Source organism: Hippoglossus stenolepis, chromosome 16 (genome assembly GCF_022539355.2).
Source record: "Hippoglossus stenolepis isolate QCI-W04-F060 chromosome 16, HSTE1.2, whole genome shotgun sequence".
Lineage (NCBI taxonomy): Eukaryota > Metazoa > Chordata > Actinopteri > Pleuronectiformes > Pleuronectidae > Hippoglossus > Hippoglossus stenolepis.
The window spans coordinates 9050013-9065889 of record NC_061498.1 but is presented as its reverse complement, the minus strand read 5'-3'; the positions used below and the strand labels follow the sequence as shown (position 1 = coordinate 9065889).

At 45.4% G+C, this 15877-nt stretch overlaps 1 protein-coding gene across 5 annotated transcripts in view; it reads left to right on the top strand.

The window, feature by feature from the left end:
* Nucleotides 1-15495, top strand: part of crebbpb (CREB binding protein b) — a 32929-nt gene extending 17434 nt beyond the window's left edge. Inside the window, exons 5-31 of one of the 5 annotated variants that reach the window (XM_047343779.1) lie at nucleotides 223-336; nucleotides 1110-1355; nucleotides 1473-1572; nucleotides 1787-1924; nucleotides 2047-2164; nucleotides 2284-2458; nucleotides 2603-2665; nucleotides 2963-3084; nucleotides 3609-3797; nucleotides 3961-4380; nucleotides 4606-4770; nucleotides 5071-5251; nucleotides 5547-5665; nucleotides 5761-6000; nucleotides 6121-6209; nucleotides 7909-7989; nucleotides 8125-8181; nucleotides 8285-8362; nucleotides 8499-8566; nucleotides 8670-8820; nucleotides 9707-9853; nucleotides 9960-10073; nucleotides 10171-10336; nucleotides 11060-11227; nucleotides 11487-11648; nucleotides 11783-12064; nucleotides 12158-15495. In XM_047343779.1, the coding sequence (XP_047199735.1) occupies nucleotides 223-336; nucleotides 1110-1355; nucleotides 1473-1572; nucleotides 1787-1924; nucleotides 2047-2164; nucleotides 2284-2458; nucleotides 2603-2665; nucleotides 2963-3084; nucleotides 3609-3797; nucleotides 3961-4380; nucleotides 4606-4770; nucleotides 5071-5251; nucleotides 5547-5665; nucleotides 5761-6000; nucleotides 6121-6209; nucleotides 7909-7989; nucleotides 8125-8181; nucleotides 8285-8362; nucleotides 8499-8566; nucleotides 8670-8820; nucleotides 9707-9853; nucleotides 9960-10073; nucleotides 10171-10336; nucleotides 11060-11227; nucleotides 11487-11648; nucleotides 11783-12064; nucleotides 12158-14491 (6287 nt within the window). In that variant the 3' untranslated portion in view covers nucleotides 14492-15495. Of the gene's footprint in view, nucleotides 1-222; nucleotides 337-1109; nucleotides 1356-1472; nucleotides 1573-1786; nucleotides 1925-2046; nucleotides 2165-2283; nucleotides 2459-2602; nucleotides 2666-2962; nucleotides 3085-3608; nucleotides 3798-3957; nucleotides 4381-4605; nucleotides 4771-5070; nucleotides 5252-5546; nucleotides 5666-5760; nucleotides 6001-6120; nucleotides 6210-7908; nucleotides 7990-8124; nucleotides 8182-8284; nucleotides 8363-8498; nucleotides 8567-8660; nucleotides 8821-9706; nucleotides 9854-9959; nucleotides 10074-10170; nucleotides 10337-11059; nucleotides 11228-11486; nucleotides 11649-11782; nucleotides 12065-12157 lie in introns of all 5 variants that reach the window. The other 4 variants (XM_035180101.2, XM_035180102.2, XM_035180100.2 and 1 more) reach the window with 4 other exon arrangements.
* Nucleotides 15496-15877: the final 382 nt, after the last annotated feature.

The following is a 15877-nucleotide window of genomic DNA, read 5'->3' as shown; positions in this document are numbered from 1 at the left end:
TCTAGACATCTATATTATTTCAGTCATGAGGCAGTAATTGCCGTTATTTTAACAAAGATTGATCACTCTATCCAACCATTTTATTGCCCAAATCTTTCTCTTCTGAGTCAACATCCTTTTTATATGTGTTCACTGGGGATGTATTAATGGTCATGTGGTGTTTTTATTGTTTTTTAACAGTCTCATCCTGAACGTCTTGTTTCTCTGTTATTTTTCCCCCAGTGGCTCACTGTGCATCATCCAGACAGATCATCTCCCACTGGAAGAACTGTACGAAGCACGACTGCCCGGTCTGCCTTCCTTTGAAAAACGCAAGTGACAAGAGGAACCAGCAGCGTGAGTAACTCCAGCAGCCTCCCTTCCCTTGTCTTATTCATTTGTAAATTCATGTAAAAATGCACACGGGTCACCTTTTAAAGACGACACAAAACCATTATCTATAAATCCTGTTTGAAACATCTTCATTGTCATGTTAATTAAAAGTCATTAAAACCTTGTAAACCTGTACACAAGGCAGCTGTCACTTAGCAGCTCGCCCTCCAGTCAGTGCATGTGTATGTATGTATGAAGTGGTGCCACCTGCAGGTTGTGTTTCCTCGGCCCTGCTCTGTGCTGGCCCGCTGACTGCGAGAGCTGGAACAGCAAGAGGATTCCTCTAAAAAGGCCAGACTTGTAATGTGACACCCAGGGGGAGGGGCTCTCTGGCTCTGCTATCAGTGGGGGCAGGGTCTAGGGACTACTTGCCCTCTGATTGGTTAAACGGCTCAGTGACGGGTTTAAATCCCCCACAGAGGCAGCGTGCACAGCACACAGCAGGGAGCAGCGGCAGGGTTTTCAGATGGTGGCTCTCGAAGACACATTTTTTCTTAATAAAGTCATGTTTATTATTGTAGCTACTTATACAACTATTTAAAAACTTATTTAAAGAGAATTATTTTAGATGACCAGTTACTAATGATAAATATTTGGGGTTAATTATTTACATATGTTTTGATATTAAGAAATTGTAACACCAGGAGCAGCAGTTACTCCTCTGCTATTATAGACTATTCATTAAATGTTTGATTTCATTTTCCAAGCCCCCTTATGTATCTTGTCCTCTTATCCAGCCATGCTAAATTCACCTGGAGCTAGCCTGCAGAATGCCATCAGCACAGTTGGACCTGGCCAGCCTAGCGCCACAGCCATCAACAGTGCTGCCACGCACATCGACCCCAGCTCCATGCAGAGGGCCTATGCTGCCCTGGGCCTGCCGTATGGGAACCAGTCCCCTGCTCAGGTCCCAGGACAGGGTCCATCTCAACAAAACCCGCAGGGTTCCCAGCACCAGCAGCTGCGAAATATGAACACACTAGGTAAGGGATAGATGGGATTTTTTTTTTTTTTTTAGGAGATTGTGTGTAAGTAGCAACAAATCTGTTGCTAAGCCATTTTCGTGTAAACCCGTGTAACTGACGATGTGTGTTTATCAGGCACTAATCAGATGAACCAGATGGCAGGAGGCATGGGTGTCCCCTCTTCAGACCAGACTGGCATGCACTCCGACTCCTCTCTGCCCTCTTCACTCAACAAGTGAGCAGTCTCATCCTTATATACAAACACAAAGCTAGACCCATGCAGCCTCTATCTTGAATGCCTTTCCTAATAGATGTACAATCATCTTGTAAATATTGATATGACCTTATAGAATGTAGCTGTATTTTAATTTAAAGACTTGGAATTAGCCAGGATAATGAGTCCTAAGGCTTACTTTGTTCTTCAGTAATAGTTTCTCTCTGTCGTGCAGTCAGCTGATGCCAGATGGGTCAGTAGCAGGAGGCATGGGAAACCTGCCCGCTGCCACCCCTCTCTCTGCTTCGGGGATAAGGAAGGCCTGGCATGAACACGTCACTCAGGACCTGCGCACCCACCTGGTGCACAAACTGTGAGTTCAACCGTTAAGCCTGTGTATTATAAATACTCAAGTTCTCTCACATGCAAATAGAGTAGAACTCGATGCTATAGGTTGTTGTTGAGTTATGTGTTTTGTCTGCTCTCTTTCTTCAGAGTACAAGCCATATTCCCGACCCCAGACCCTGCAGCACTGAAAGACCGACGGATGGAGAACCTGGTGGCTTATGCACGCAAGGTTGAGGGTGACATGTATGAGTCGGCTAACAGCAGGGTAACTAATATAAATATACACTTCACAACATTTTGAGTAAAGCCTTTTTTTTTTGTCGAAGCAGAGACTAAGAGATGCATTCTATTTTAAATATCTTGCTTCTTTCTGTTTCTCATTAGGACGAGTATTACCACTTCCTGGCAGAAAAAATTTACAAGATCCAGAAGGAACTGGAGGAGAAGAGGCGCTCACGGCTCCAGAAACAGCCCAGCATGTCGGGCACAGGTGGACCTCCGCAGCCTGGTATGGGTCAGCCCAACACCATGGGACCAGGACAGGCTGTCCGGCCTCCCAGTCAGTAGCTTAACTTCTTTCACAAAGTTTGAAAGTTCTCAGTTGTTACAATTAATCATATTTTATACAGGATGCTTTCCAAAGGATTTTCTACTACTAAGAGCAACTTTTAAATGAGCATTGCACTATCCTGTCTTGTTGCAGATGGACCTGTGCCTATGCCCAACATGCCAAATCAGATAATGAATCGAATGCAGGTGCCCCAAGGTATGTGCTCTCTCTCACTCACTCGCCAGTGTTTTCAGTGAGAAACCATTCATATGTCCTTTTTCAGCTAAGATTCCCCATTTTTAAGTAAACTCATGGTTTGACTTTTAAATGCTGTTTCGTGAGCACACCTGATTGTTAAACCAGTTAACAAATCAATTTATTAGAACTCTGATTTAAGTAAGCTGCTTTAGTTCCGCTGCCAGCCTAGTAGGGCATGGACTATTAAATTACAAGAACTCTTAGGAATAGTTAACAGGTATATAATTGTGTGTGTGTGTCTGTGTGTTCCCACAGGAATCAATCAATTTAACCCAATGGCAATGCAGAATGCGCAGATGTCTCAGGCACCCATGGGAGCACGTGCTCCCTCCCCCATGAACCATCCACAGCAGATGAACATGAGCTCCGTCCCCCCGGTTCGATTTCTTTTTTCTCTCTGTCAATGTGTAGCTCTGCTCAACGCTCCGGTTTCTTTCTTAAACTTGTTCTTCTTGGAACCATGTTTGTCTTTTCCTCTGTCGTTTTGTTCCTTACTCCATTTTCTTCTTCTTTGGCTCTTTGCTTCATTTTTTCATTTCTTTGGGCTATCATATGCCTCATCATTTATTACTTACTCAGTTTGTACCAATTTGACACAAAAGCATCTATCAAATGTGACACAGGTCCTGATCTGTTTACAAACCAGCCTGCTGGCTGCCCCAGGAAACCTTAAATGAGACCAAGGCCTGGCTTAAAGCCATTTAATGTTCCTCCCTGGTTTTTAGATCTGTTGCCAGGTACCCCTGTTTGTAGAAACCACAGGCAAATACTAGACTGTTGTGGTGGTAGCATGCATGTATTCTGCATTCCCTTCATTTAGTTTATTTTACTTGGCAGGCATTGAATACGAGATGCCTCCTGTTGCCATGATCCTCTGTTAAAACTCTTCTCTGTTTTCCAGATGGGCATGTCCCCATCAAGGATGCCTCAGACACAAGGAATGATGGGTGGTCATGCGAATAACATGGTTGCCCAGCCAGCCAACCAGAGCCAGTTCCTGCCACAGGGCCAGTTTCCTGCAGCTGCAGGTGGAGGAATGAATGTGAATGTAGGCTTGGGCCAGCCTATAACACAGGCTGCTGTCACTCAGGTGAGGAAACTTTGTGGTCCTGAGAAAAAACATTTTGTATGTTCCTAGCGAGTTTAGTGGACTTTGCACTGCTGAACATATTCTTACTAGTTTCAGCATGTGGGCTGCTGTATGAATGGTACGTTCTGTAGTGCTAACTGTGCGTCCCTCTTTGTTCCAGAAGCCTCAGAACTCGAACCTCCCTCTGAATGCACTGGGCTCCCTTGGCCCGCAGCTGCCCTGTGGCCCTGCAGCCCAGCCCACCAGGGGTGCAACTCCTCCACATAATCCTTCTGCTGGCCTGCAGCCTCAGCAGCAGCAGCAGCCTCAACAGCAGCAGCAACAGCAGCAGCAACAGCAGCAGCAGTTGCACCAACACCATGCTCCTGCGCAGTCCCAGGTGCTATCCCAGCCCTCTACCCCTGCCTCCACGGGTGGGCCCTCCCGTACCCCAACCCACATACCCAGCATCCCTGGTCCCCTCTCAGCTATGGGCACACCCCCTGACCCATCCCAGCCGCTCACGCCCCTGCAGCCCCAACCTGAAGCCCCCAGCCAAATGCAGCAGCCCACCTCAGTGAAGGCACAGCACCCCAGTACACCGGTGAGATAATAGTTTTAACAGTAAAGCTCTGTATCTCTTGTTTCACTTATGTCTTGGCCACCTCCTGTTGGATTAACTTTTTCATGACATCTGTGTCTGTATCTCATTCAGAAAGGATCTCTGACAATTCATTATTAATGGATCTTCAGTGATCCTCAGTAAAGTCAATAGAACCTTATATATAAACGATCAGCGCTGTGATCAGAATGTCCTCTCCCTCTACAGGCAGCAGCCAGTATAGATAACCGAGTAGCCACCCCAGGTTCTGTGGCTGAGCTGAGCTCGCAGAAGGGCCTGTCTGACATGAGCGGCACCGAAGCCAAACCTGAAGTAAAAGATGAAGAAGATGACAACACCTCTGGGAAGAAGCAGACTAATATAAAAATGGAGGTATGCACAAGATTGTACAAGGTTATCTAATAATTGTTAGGTAAGAAAGCGATTGTTAATACAAGAAATGGAAAGAAGCAAACATTTGTCTTCTGTAGATGAGACTAGAAACCATTTGCTATTTGAACCCCCGGCAAATTTTCTTCACCATAAAACAACCAGTTCTGCATCATATCATCTCCCAAAAAGCACATGTGACTTCTCAATTGTTGTGCTACAAAGTAAACACATTAAATACCTGCAAAGTTTTATGGCGCGGCATTGTCGTATAGCTGTTTAACCACGGCTGTGTTCACGTAGCCGGATGATGAAACCAAACCCCTAGTGGTGAAGAAGGAGGAGCCAGAGGCAGCAGAGCCAAAGCAGGAACCAATGGAGACTGAGGAGAAGAAGCCGGTGATTAAGACAGAACCCAAAGAAGAGGAGGAAAGCGGGGCCAACAGCACGTCAGCCGCCTCCACCGCTCAGAACCGCAAAAAAAGTAAGGCCACAGATCTCGTCTGTATATATTGAGGGATTGACGATACATTAAATGATAGAAAAATGGATCATTGTATCAAGTGAATAACTTGTATTTATATACATATTCGTTAAATTACAAGTTAAAAAAAGGAGTAAAATTGAATACCTGTGCCAATGAGGATTGACTGTAAGTACATGGTGATGGAGCTTGTTGCCTTGCATTTGCATCCTTAAATGCAAATTAAAATCTTGTTTTTGCAGACAGTAGAATTATGTTTGTGTTTGGTTTCTTAAAAACATTATTGTCTGTCCAGTTTTCAAGCCAGAGGAGCTGAGACAAGCCCTAATGCCGACACTTGAGGCCCTCTACAGGCAGGATCCAGAGTCGCTGCCCTTCAGACAACCTGTAGACCCCACGCTACTGGGCATCCCTGTGAGTGTCCGTAATCAAATACACACATACCTGTATTTCAAGGACAGCAAACACTGATAATTACAATTTGCTCATTCCTGCCTCGTGCTCTACAGGACTACTATGACATTGTGAAGAATCCCATCGACTTATCCACTATCAAGCGTAAGCTGGACACCGGTCAGTACCAGGAGCCTTGGCAGTATGTGGACGACGTGTGGCTCATGTTCAACAATGCCTGGTTGTACAACCGTAAGACATCCCGTGTTTACAAGTACTGCACTAAACTGGCAGAAGTGTTTGAAGCCGAGATTGACCCCGTCATGCAGGGCCTGGGCTACTGCTGTGGCAGGAAGGTGAGCCAACACGGGAACTGAGCACAAAAAATGCAGGAAAAAATGAACAGAACTGTTTTTATTTTTTTCTCCAAGCCACTTAAAATCAGAATAACACGTTTCACTAATGTGTCTCCACAGTACGAGTTCTCACCCCAGACGCTGTGTTGCTATGGCAAACAGTTGTGTACCATCTCCAGGGATGGCACCTACTTCAGCTACCAGAACAGGTAAAAGTACATGCTGAGTCTGCTAAATGGTAGAAATAGGTCAAATGTGGGTTAGGGGTTATCATGAGAGGGGGTCCTGTTGTGTCAAGATAAAACCTGACTTCACATACACCTCTCCCAAAGCTGCATCATTCCTTTACAGGGATGTCACAGACGCCACTGAGAGTTGTATGTTGTGGCTGAGCAGAATGTGCATGATTGGGTTTGGTGTCGTCCTCATACAACCAGCACCAAAGCTCCCCCTGCTGTTTAGGAACTGCCATTGCACCTCAATATCATTCCAATGAAACGACGTTAAATTATCACACACACTTGCTACTAAATGTGGTTTGGTTCACCAGCAGCAACAAAGAAATCAGTGATAATGATAATTTAATTGGCTCCTCATATTGTCTAAGAAGCTCTAAGCAAGGATTTATCATTTGCTCAAATCTTTATCTTACAGTCTAAAATATATGAGCTAAAAAATAACTTTCTTCAATAAAAAGGATCAAGTCCCTTTCCCGGAAGGACTCACTCATTTGTATTTGTGTGTCCAGCCTCTTCTCCCATGGCATGACCATATCTGGGGGATTTCTGGACTTTATAAAAACACCAGCATTTGGATCAGTAAAGACAAGAACACTAAACTTGGACTTGACTTCACATAAAACTACGTAAACAAAAATAACCAAAGAATAGGAAAGAGGGTGTGTGTGCGTATCTCACACAGTCTTAACGTCCAGAGTGCAATCCGTATATATACAAAGTCTGTTTCAGTCTCCCCCACAAGCCCAACACAGTTCAGTTGAATCCACTTCAAACAACGAAAAACAGATACAACAGAAATAATCCGTTTTACTGTAGATCATCATAAACAAACAACTCGGGGGATTAAACAGAAAGAGAAGCGTCCGTGTCGCTTCAGTAACTACAGCGTTCCTATATACAATGTGTTCAGGGCACTCACTGTACCGTCGATGGTCAAGTCCGTCAGTCCAGGGGAAACTCCATAGGGAATAAACAATCCACCAGATGATTTCCCCCTGACTCTGACTTCATAGACGCAGACTTTACAACACACTTTTGTAAGAGACGATCCTCTCCGACCTCCACACTCATTGATCTGAAGATACTGGTCACTTCTGTGTTGGTTCAGATTCTGCGGGGTTGTGGTCCTGGGGTTGTGATTGGATAAGAGTGTCATTAGACTGCACCTGCTGCTGTGGCAGTGTGTGGCGTTGGGCAGGGAGACGCGTCGCGGTTCCATCTTTGTGTATCGCGAATCGAGTGGTTCGAGAATCGTCACAGCCCCAATGTTGCTGATGTTACCCATGAATGCAGTGAAACAGTTTGTCCAATGTGTGTGTTGTTGACATTCATATACCGTCTTTCACATTTTAGGATGTTTCCCCACATTCTCTTCCAGTTTGAATGAGAGCGATTGGATCACGACCATTTAAACTGCGACTAACATACCTCTGCCTGTGAGTGAGTGAGTGAGTGAGTGAGTGAGTGAGTGTGTGTGTGTGTGTGTGTGTGAGTGTGTGTGTGAGTGTGAGAGTGTGTCCCTCTGTCTGTCCGCTGCCCATGCTCCATCCTTGTTTGTTTCCATGTGCTCCGTTCACTCTGCATCCTTCCACCTTGTACACCTGTTTGCCTGTGCTGCTACTGTGTGTGCTGGCTGCAGTTCACCCAAATATGGCCTTATTGCCGACAGGTATCACTTCTGTGAAAAGTGCTTCAATGAGATCCAGGGCAACAGTGTGACTCTGGGAGACGACCCGGCACAGCAACAGACGTAAGTTACCAAGCCCGGGTGGCCGAGCTCTTCATGGTGATCATCGTGTGAGATGATCAGTCTGTTTTCTCTCTGGACTTTCATTTTAAGGAGCCATCATGAACTCAGTTGTCTCTTTATGTCTCTTTCATGCAGCAAGATATTGAAAGATCAGTTTGAAAAGAAGAAAAACGACATGTTGGACTCTGAGCCGTGAGTACCGTGTGGCCTCGTCTATTAATCTGATGGCAGTGATGCTTCTTCTTCACTTTTTTTTTAAAGAACACACTGATAAAGCAAATGTTTGTCGCTGCAGGTTCATTGAATGTAAAGACTGTGGACGAAAGATGCATCAGATCTGCGTGCTGCACCATGAAATCATTTGGCCATCAGGGTGAGTCTCTGTATGGCTGTTGAATAACTGCTCAGTCATTTGAGCACACACAGTCCATGTTTCTTACTATATATCTTTATTTTCTGGAGATAATGTGGGGTGACACTAAACCCGATTTTCATCTTTCATCCACTAGTTTTATCTGTGACAACTGTCTAAAGAAGTCCAATAAAACAAGAAAGGAAAACAAGTTTGCAGCCAGAAGTAAGTTACACGTAATGAAACAACTCTGACATTAAACTTAATTTTCTTTAATCACCTAAGTTTTGATATTTAAACTTCTTCTTTTTTGTTTTTGTTGGTAAAGGATTGCAGTCCACAAGGCTGGGAACCTACATTGAGGACAGAGTTAATAAGTACTTGAAAAGGCAGAACCACCCAGAGGCCGGGGAGGTGTTTGTGCGAGTGGTGGCCAGCTCTGACAAAAATGTGGAGATTAAGCCTGGCATGAAGTCTAGGTAAGGTTCACACCCGCTGATAAAGTGTGTTTCTTTGGATTGGTGTTGTCTTTAAATGTTGATGTTGCTTTTCCCCACATATAACTGGAATCTCCCACCACATACCGCACTACATCTTTTTTCACTGAAAAAAACTAATCGGGAGAGAAGTTTGTGATTATTCAAATGCTTTTGTGGAGAATGTGCTCATTATTTACTGTGTATGTGATGTGCCATTAATTGAATATGTACACAATGAAGATGGTTCGGAATAAATGAATGTTTAAGAGAAGGGATGACATGGAACACAGGTCTCCAGCTAGATTTGAAACGGGGAATATGAATATGGTGAATAATGACCTCAAAGAGCGATCGGTTGTATAAATAAAGTGAAAATGTAAAGTTTACAACGAAAAGCTGTGGATTGTGCTCCTGTCAGAGCCTCCTCGTGAGATGCTTTTGACGGACATTTTTAAAAACGTAGCATTGTCTGCGGGCATGCACAGCGGCTAGCAGCCAGTTAGCATGGCTAGCATCATTAGCATAGCCGAGCCTTGCAGTGTTCGAACCAAGGAGCCTGAGTCATTTGCTTTATTAACGTGCAGAAGGCCAATGGTTTCATGGAGAGGGAATCAAATGCAGTAAAATACACACACACACACACACACACACTTGTACGAAGATGAACGTGCGCTCGGACTGGACAGAAGAGCTCACATTTCAACACACACAGAAGGGATGTGACTTAATTCCCTGCTCAGGACGCCATTTCTCTTTTTCTTCAACGAGAATATACCTGTAAGGTGCTATGTTAAGGTTGAAAACTTGTGTATATATAACCTTTACAAATGTTGCAAGTTAAAGTCTAACTCTCTGTAACTTAACTTCTGCTTCTCTGTTTCCACAGGTTTGTAGACTCAGGCGAGATGGTGGAGACCTTCCCTTACAGAACCAAAGCACTTTTTGCATTTGAGGAAATAGACGGCGTGGACGTTTGTTTCTTCGGCATGCACGTCCAGGAGTACGGCTCAGAGTGCCCCTTTCCAAATACCAGGTAAAACTACAGCGAAAGATAATGCCGTCATGTGCATTTCTCCCAAGTTAACTTTGTTTTTTGAGTGCATTAATCGTGAATCCAATTTTTCTTGTTTGCCTTGCAGACGGGTTTACATATCATACCTTGACAGTATTCACTTCTTCAAACCACGGTTGCTAAGGACTGCAGTGTACCATGAGATCTTAATAGGCTACCTGGAGTATGTGAAGAAACTGGGGTGGGTGAAGAGTAACATCAGTATTTTCTTCATTTCTTATAAATGTATTCAATAATGTATCACTCCTGCAAGTGCTGATAATCTATGTCCCGGTCAGGTATGTGATGGGTCACATCTGGGCCTGCCCACCCAGCGAGGGAGATGACTACATTTTCCACTGTCACCCTCTGGACCAGAAGATCCCTAAACCCAAGAGGCTTCAAGAGTGGTACAGAAAGATGCTGGACAAGGCGTTCGCTGAGAGGATCCTACACGATTACAAGGTTAGAAAATTCACAACAAAAAAACACCTTTTTACTATAGCAGGAATAGTCAGTCTTTTAAAATGTCATCGGCTAGGTCTTACTGCGCAGTGAGTACAAGACACTATTCAAAATATAAAGTTGTTATATTGCAGTAAAGTAGGTTCTTGTGATCTTTTCACCCTAACCCTAACCCATAAATTGAAGTATGTGGTGTTATCCTGATCAATGCTATTTACTGGTGTTAACTTTGTATTCACTTTATTATTCTAGTTCACTGTGTATTCATGTAATTATATTGGACAAGGCTCCTAATCAGTCAAATTTAACATGATCTTACTTGAGAACAGATATGAAGCTTCTTTTTTTTTAAATAAGTTCTAAGAAAAAATTAGATTGACAGGGATTTTTACTCTTTGTTGTGTTTTAAACTCAGATTTCCTCTTTGTCTCCCTTCTGACAAGAAAAATGTGAATTTATCATGAACCACTGTTATTTCTAAGTGTGCAGAATTAAAGGGGCTCCCCCTTGTGTTCAGTATCAGTCAGTGACAATTTTGGTTCCAAAAAACTACTATTCTGACCATTCTGGAGAATAGATAGATAAATATTTGGGGCTAATATTCATAGTTATATCCACATTTATATTTTGTTTCATTTTTTGTGTAGTTTTTTTGGTTTTCTTCTTCATTGGGAAGCTTGTTACTACGTCACCTGATTGTGAGTCTTGTGTGTCTGTGTTCAGGACATTTTCAAACAGGCAACAGACGACAGACTGACCAGTGCCTACGAGTTGCCGTATTTTGAGGGTGACTTCTGGCCTAATGTTCTTGAGGAGAGCATCAAGGAGCTGGAGCAAGAGGAGGAGGAGAGGAAGAAGGAGGAGAACACGGCCTCCTGTGAGGTACCCGAGGTGAGTTTGTTGGATTGTTGTCTCTGAGTGTTTAGAAATGGGTTTTACAAAAAGGAATTCTCTTGTTATGCCAAAATCAGCAGCCTGGCACTTAGGCCGTCTGTCTCACCCTCGATTTTATTATCCTCAAGTTCATATTATATAAAAGCTTTCAGTAGCCACTCAGGCATTGTATAACCACTCAACTTAATGGCATAACCTCATCTTGCCTGTTGTGCAACGTCTGTGTGTTTGAACGTTCTTGTCCATCTTTTTCAAGGGAACCCCGACTGACAGCAAGAATGCCAAAAAGAAGAATAACAAGAAAACCAACAAAAACAAGAGCAGCGTCAGCCGAGCCAATAAGAAGAAGCCTGGGATGCCGAATGTAGCTAATGACCTGTCCCAGAAGCTCTACGCCACGATGGAGAAACACAAGGAGGTAGGAAACCAATCAAGCAGCTATAACAGATTTTATTAACACTTTTGATATTTCCAACGAACGAAGGACGGACTGATACTGATGATACTTTGTGTGTCCTCACTGCTTTCGTTTTCTCTCCTTTCTTCTACCAGGTATTTTTTGTCATCCACCTCCATGCTGGGCCAGTCATTAACACCCTGCCGCCCATAATGGACCCGGACCCTCTGTTGACCTGTGACCTAATGGATGGCCGTGATGCCTTTCTGACTTTAGCCAGGGACAAGCACTGGGAGTTCAGTTCTCTGAGGAGATGCAAATGGAGTACAATGTGCATGTTGGTGGAGCTGCATAACCAGGGCCAGGACCGCTTTGTGTACACTTGCAATGAATGCAAGCACCATGTGGAGACTCGCTGGCACTGCACCGTCTGCGAGGTAGGAAAATGTTTTAAAATCTACACCTATCAATTTTGAATTCATTTAAAATCTTAACTTAACCTTAATGTTGTCTTCCTTATTTCTCATCAGGACTACGACCTATGCATTAACTGCTACAACGTTAAGGGCCATGAGCACCAGATGGTGAAGTGGGGCTTGGGTTTAGACGACGACAGCAACAGTCAGGGTGGAGAGGCCTCCAAGAGCCCGCAGGAGAGCCGGCGTCTCAGCATCCAGCGCTGCATCCAGTCCCTGGTCCATGCCTGTCAATGCCGCAATGCAAACTGCTCTCTGCCTTCATGCCAGAAGATGAAGAGGGTGGTTCAACACACCAAGGGCTGCAAGCGCAAGACGAATGGTGGCTGCCCTGTCTGCAAGCAGCTCATTGCTTTATGTTGTTATCACGCCAAGCACTGTCAGGAGAACAAGTGTCCTGTTCCCTTCTGTCTCAACATCAAGCACAAACTCCGTCAGCAGCAGCTGCAGCATAGGCTCCATCAGGCTCAAATGATGCGCCGCAGAATGGCCACCATGGCTGGAAGGGGTATGCCCCTGCCATCTCCACCTACCTCAGCAGCCCCCGACACACCAAACTCTGTTCAGCAGCCTAATACGCCCCAGACGCCTCAGCCCATGCCCAACCAGCCCCAACAGCATCAGCCACCAAACCCTGCCAATATTGCCCAAGTATTTCCCAACAACGGCCGCATCAGCCAGCCCCCAACACCAGTCCCACAGGGCAAACCAGGACCTCAGTCATCGCCTCTGCATCAGCAGCAGTCACCTCTGCCTAACATGCCACACCAACAGCAGCCTCAGCCTCCGCCACCACAGCAGCAGCAGCAGCAGCAGCAGCAGCAGCAACCGCTGCTGGCAGCCCTGAAGGTGGCCAAACAGATCGAGATGGCAGCCAAGGCAAAGCAACATCAGCAGCAGCAGCAGCAGCAGAATTACGCCATGAATGGGATGCCCATGAACCACCCACGAATGATGGTGCCGATGCAGGGCCAGATGCAGGGCCAGATGCAGATGATGCAGGGTCCACGGGGCCCTCAGGTGATGCAGGCTATGCAGCAGGGCCAGTGGGGTCCAGGAATGCAGAATCCCATGCAGAATCCCCAGGGTCATCCGCCACAGGTCCCTCCTCAACAAGGCCCCATGGCCCCTCAGCAGGCTCAGGGAACTCCCATGCCCCAACAGGGCCAGCTCATGCAGAGACCCATAATGCCTCAGCAACAGGGTCTCCAGATGCCTGGGGTCATGCCTCCCCAGGGGCCCTCACAGCAAGGCATGACACCACAGCAGCAAAACATGCCCCGGGGGATGCCTGGAAACATTGCTCCGAGTGCCCTACAGGACTTGCTGCGAACCCTCAAATCTCCCAGCTCCCCCCAGCAGCAACAGCAGGTTCTCAACATCCTCAAGTCTAACCCCCAACTCATGGCCGCCTTCATTAAACAGAGGACAGCGAAGTACCAGGCCAACCAGCCACAGCAGCAGATGCAGCAGAACCCTCAGGCCATGCTGGGGTCTCAGGCAGGAATGCAGGCCATGGCAGCCATGGCAAACCAGGTGCAGAGGCCAGGTATGGCACCCCAGCAGCAGCCTCCTCAGCAAGTAGGGCCCCAGAGCATGGCACCTATGGGCCCCCAAGGCCAGATGATGAATGCTGCTCAAAATGGCAATCCCCAGCTGTACCGTAGACAACAGCTGCTCCGGATGCAGCAGATGCAGCAGCAGCAGCAGGCGCAGCAGCAGGCACAGCAGCAGCAGCAGCAGGGAGGAATGCCTCAGAGCCATAGTCAGTTCCCTCAGCAGCAGCCAGGGCCAGCCAGCTACTCCCAGCTTCGTATGCAGCAGCAAATGGCTATGCAAGGAGGTGGGGGCCCCATGGGCCAGCTCCCTCCCACATCCCAAATGGGCCAACCTGGCATGGGCATGGATGGGACTCAGAATCTCCTCCAGCAGCGCATGCTTCAACAGCAGATGTTGAAGCAGCAGATGGGCTCTCCGGCGCAGGCCAACTCGATGAGTCCTCAATCACACATGCTCCAAGGCCAAGCCCAGGGAGGAGCTCATCTACCTGGCCAGGCAATGGCAAACTCATTAGGAAACCAAGTCCGCTCCCCAGCCCCCGTGCAGTCGCCCCGTCCACCTTCGCAGCAGCCCCCGCATTCCAGTCCCTCCCCACGAATACAGCCGCAGCCTTCGCCCCAGCACGGCGCCCTCCACTCCAGCTCTCCTCACCCCAGCCTCGGAGGCCCCATGTCAGGCTCCATGGACCAGGGACACATGGGAACGCCGGAGCAGAGTGCCATGCTGCCGCAGCTTAACACACCAAATCGAGGGGGGTTAAGTAATGACATGGGTATGGTGGGTGACACGACGGGAGACACGTTGGAGAAATTTGTTGAAGGATTGTAGCATTTCATGACAGAAGGCCTTGTTCTGTTTTCAGCTGAGAAAATTTTGTACTTGCTGATGTAAAAAGCGAAAAGAAAAACAAACTAATGAGTCATATGAGGCCTACGGACTGTGAACTTTCCTGAAACCAAGGGACTGCTTTTTCTTCCAACACAGAGTGATTTAATAGTTGCTGTTGAAAAGAAGACAACAAAGACACAAAGAATATATTTTTGGTTCCAGACCAGCCATGCAAGAATTTGCCCTGGTCTTTGTGTTGTTTTAATTTGTTTTTCATTTGTTATGCTCTGGTATTGACTTTTTTAACAAAACTTCTCAAAACAAAAAATATTTCAATTTATTATTCTTTTTTTATTTTGTACCTTTGCAAATTAATATCGTATTTGTGTTGAGAAGACTGTAAAATTATTTGCCTGGGGAATTTTTTGCCAGGTTTCACCTCTTGCTCAGTTTCTCTTGTTCCTGGCTAATTTATTCTAATATGCCATTTTTCAAAAGGACTGCCTTTGGGAAAGCCTTAATTTCTTTCCTGTTTGCAGAGTCTATGGGAGATTAACGTATTTGTATAGATCTAGGAACTATTGCACACACCCAAACACAACATGCAGGTGTAAGAAAAACTTGCATTGAAGCTTGTAATGTTCACAGGTGCCAGAATGTTCAGTTTACTGGCCCGGGCCCAGTATTTGTCTTGCAGATGTTTAAAAAAAATTGCTTTGTCTCTCCTTCAGTATAAAGAAATTCTCATTAAGTACTGAACCTCTTTTGCCTGTGGTGGGAAATTAATTTGTTTGACTGCTGATTTGTATTCAGAGAGAGTTTTGTGCATCATGGTCTCTCTTGCATTAAACTTGAATTGATGAACTGTTCTCTAATGTAAATCATGCAGCTAGACAGTACTGTAAATATGCAGAAAATAAGAATGAAATCACTGTACAAACTGGTTCAAATGGCTCATTTCGTACTTATATACCATATTGTTAAATAAACCTGTGTGCCACAGACTAATTCTAAGTCTATTCTTTTGGAGAAAACTATGTCAGAGGTCATCATTAGCATTATTGATTATCAGTCAACTTCTGATTGCTTTAATTATTAATCACTATAAAACAGAGCTTTAGTTTAGCGTAACTTAGTTTACTATCAAGTAAAATAGAGGAAAAACGCAATCTACCTGTTTGAGAAGCTGGGACCATCAATTCTTTAGATTTTACTTGAAGACTGATAGAAATTATGAATTGGTTTCCGATAGCGTAGCATATTATTACCTCCGCCATGGGGGATTTGTTTTCACCCCTGTCAGTTTGTTTTTAAACAGGATTATCCAATCATTCCTGGACGAATCACCAAAATCATAATGGAAGGAAGTGGTATGGATGGGGGGAA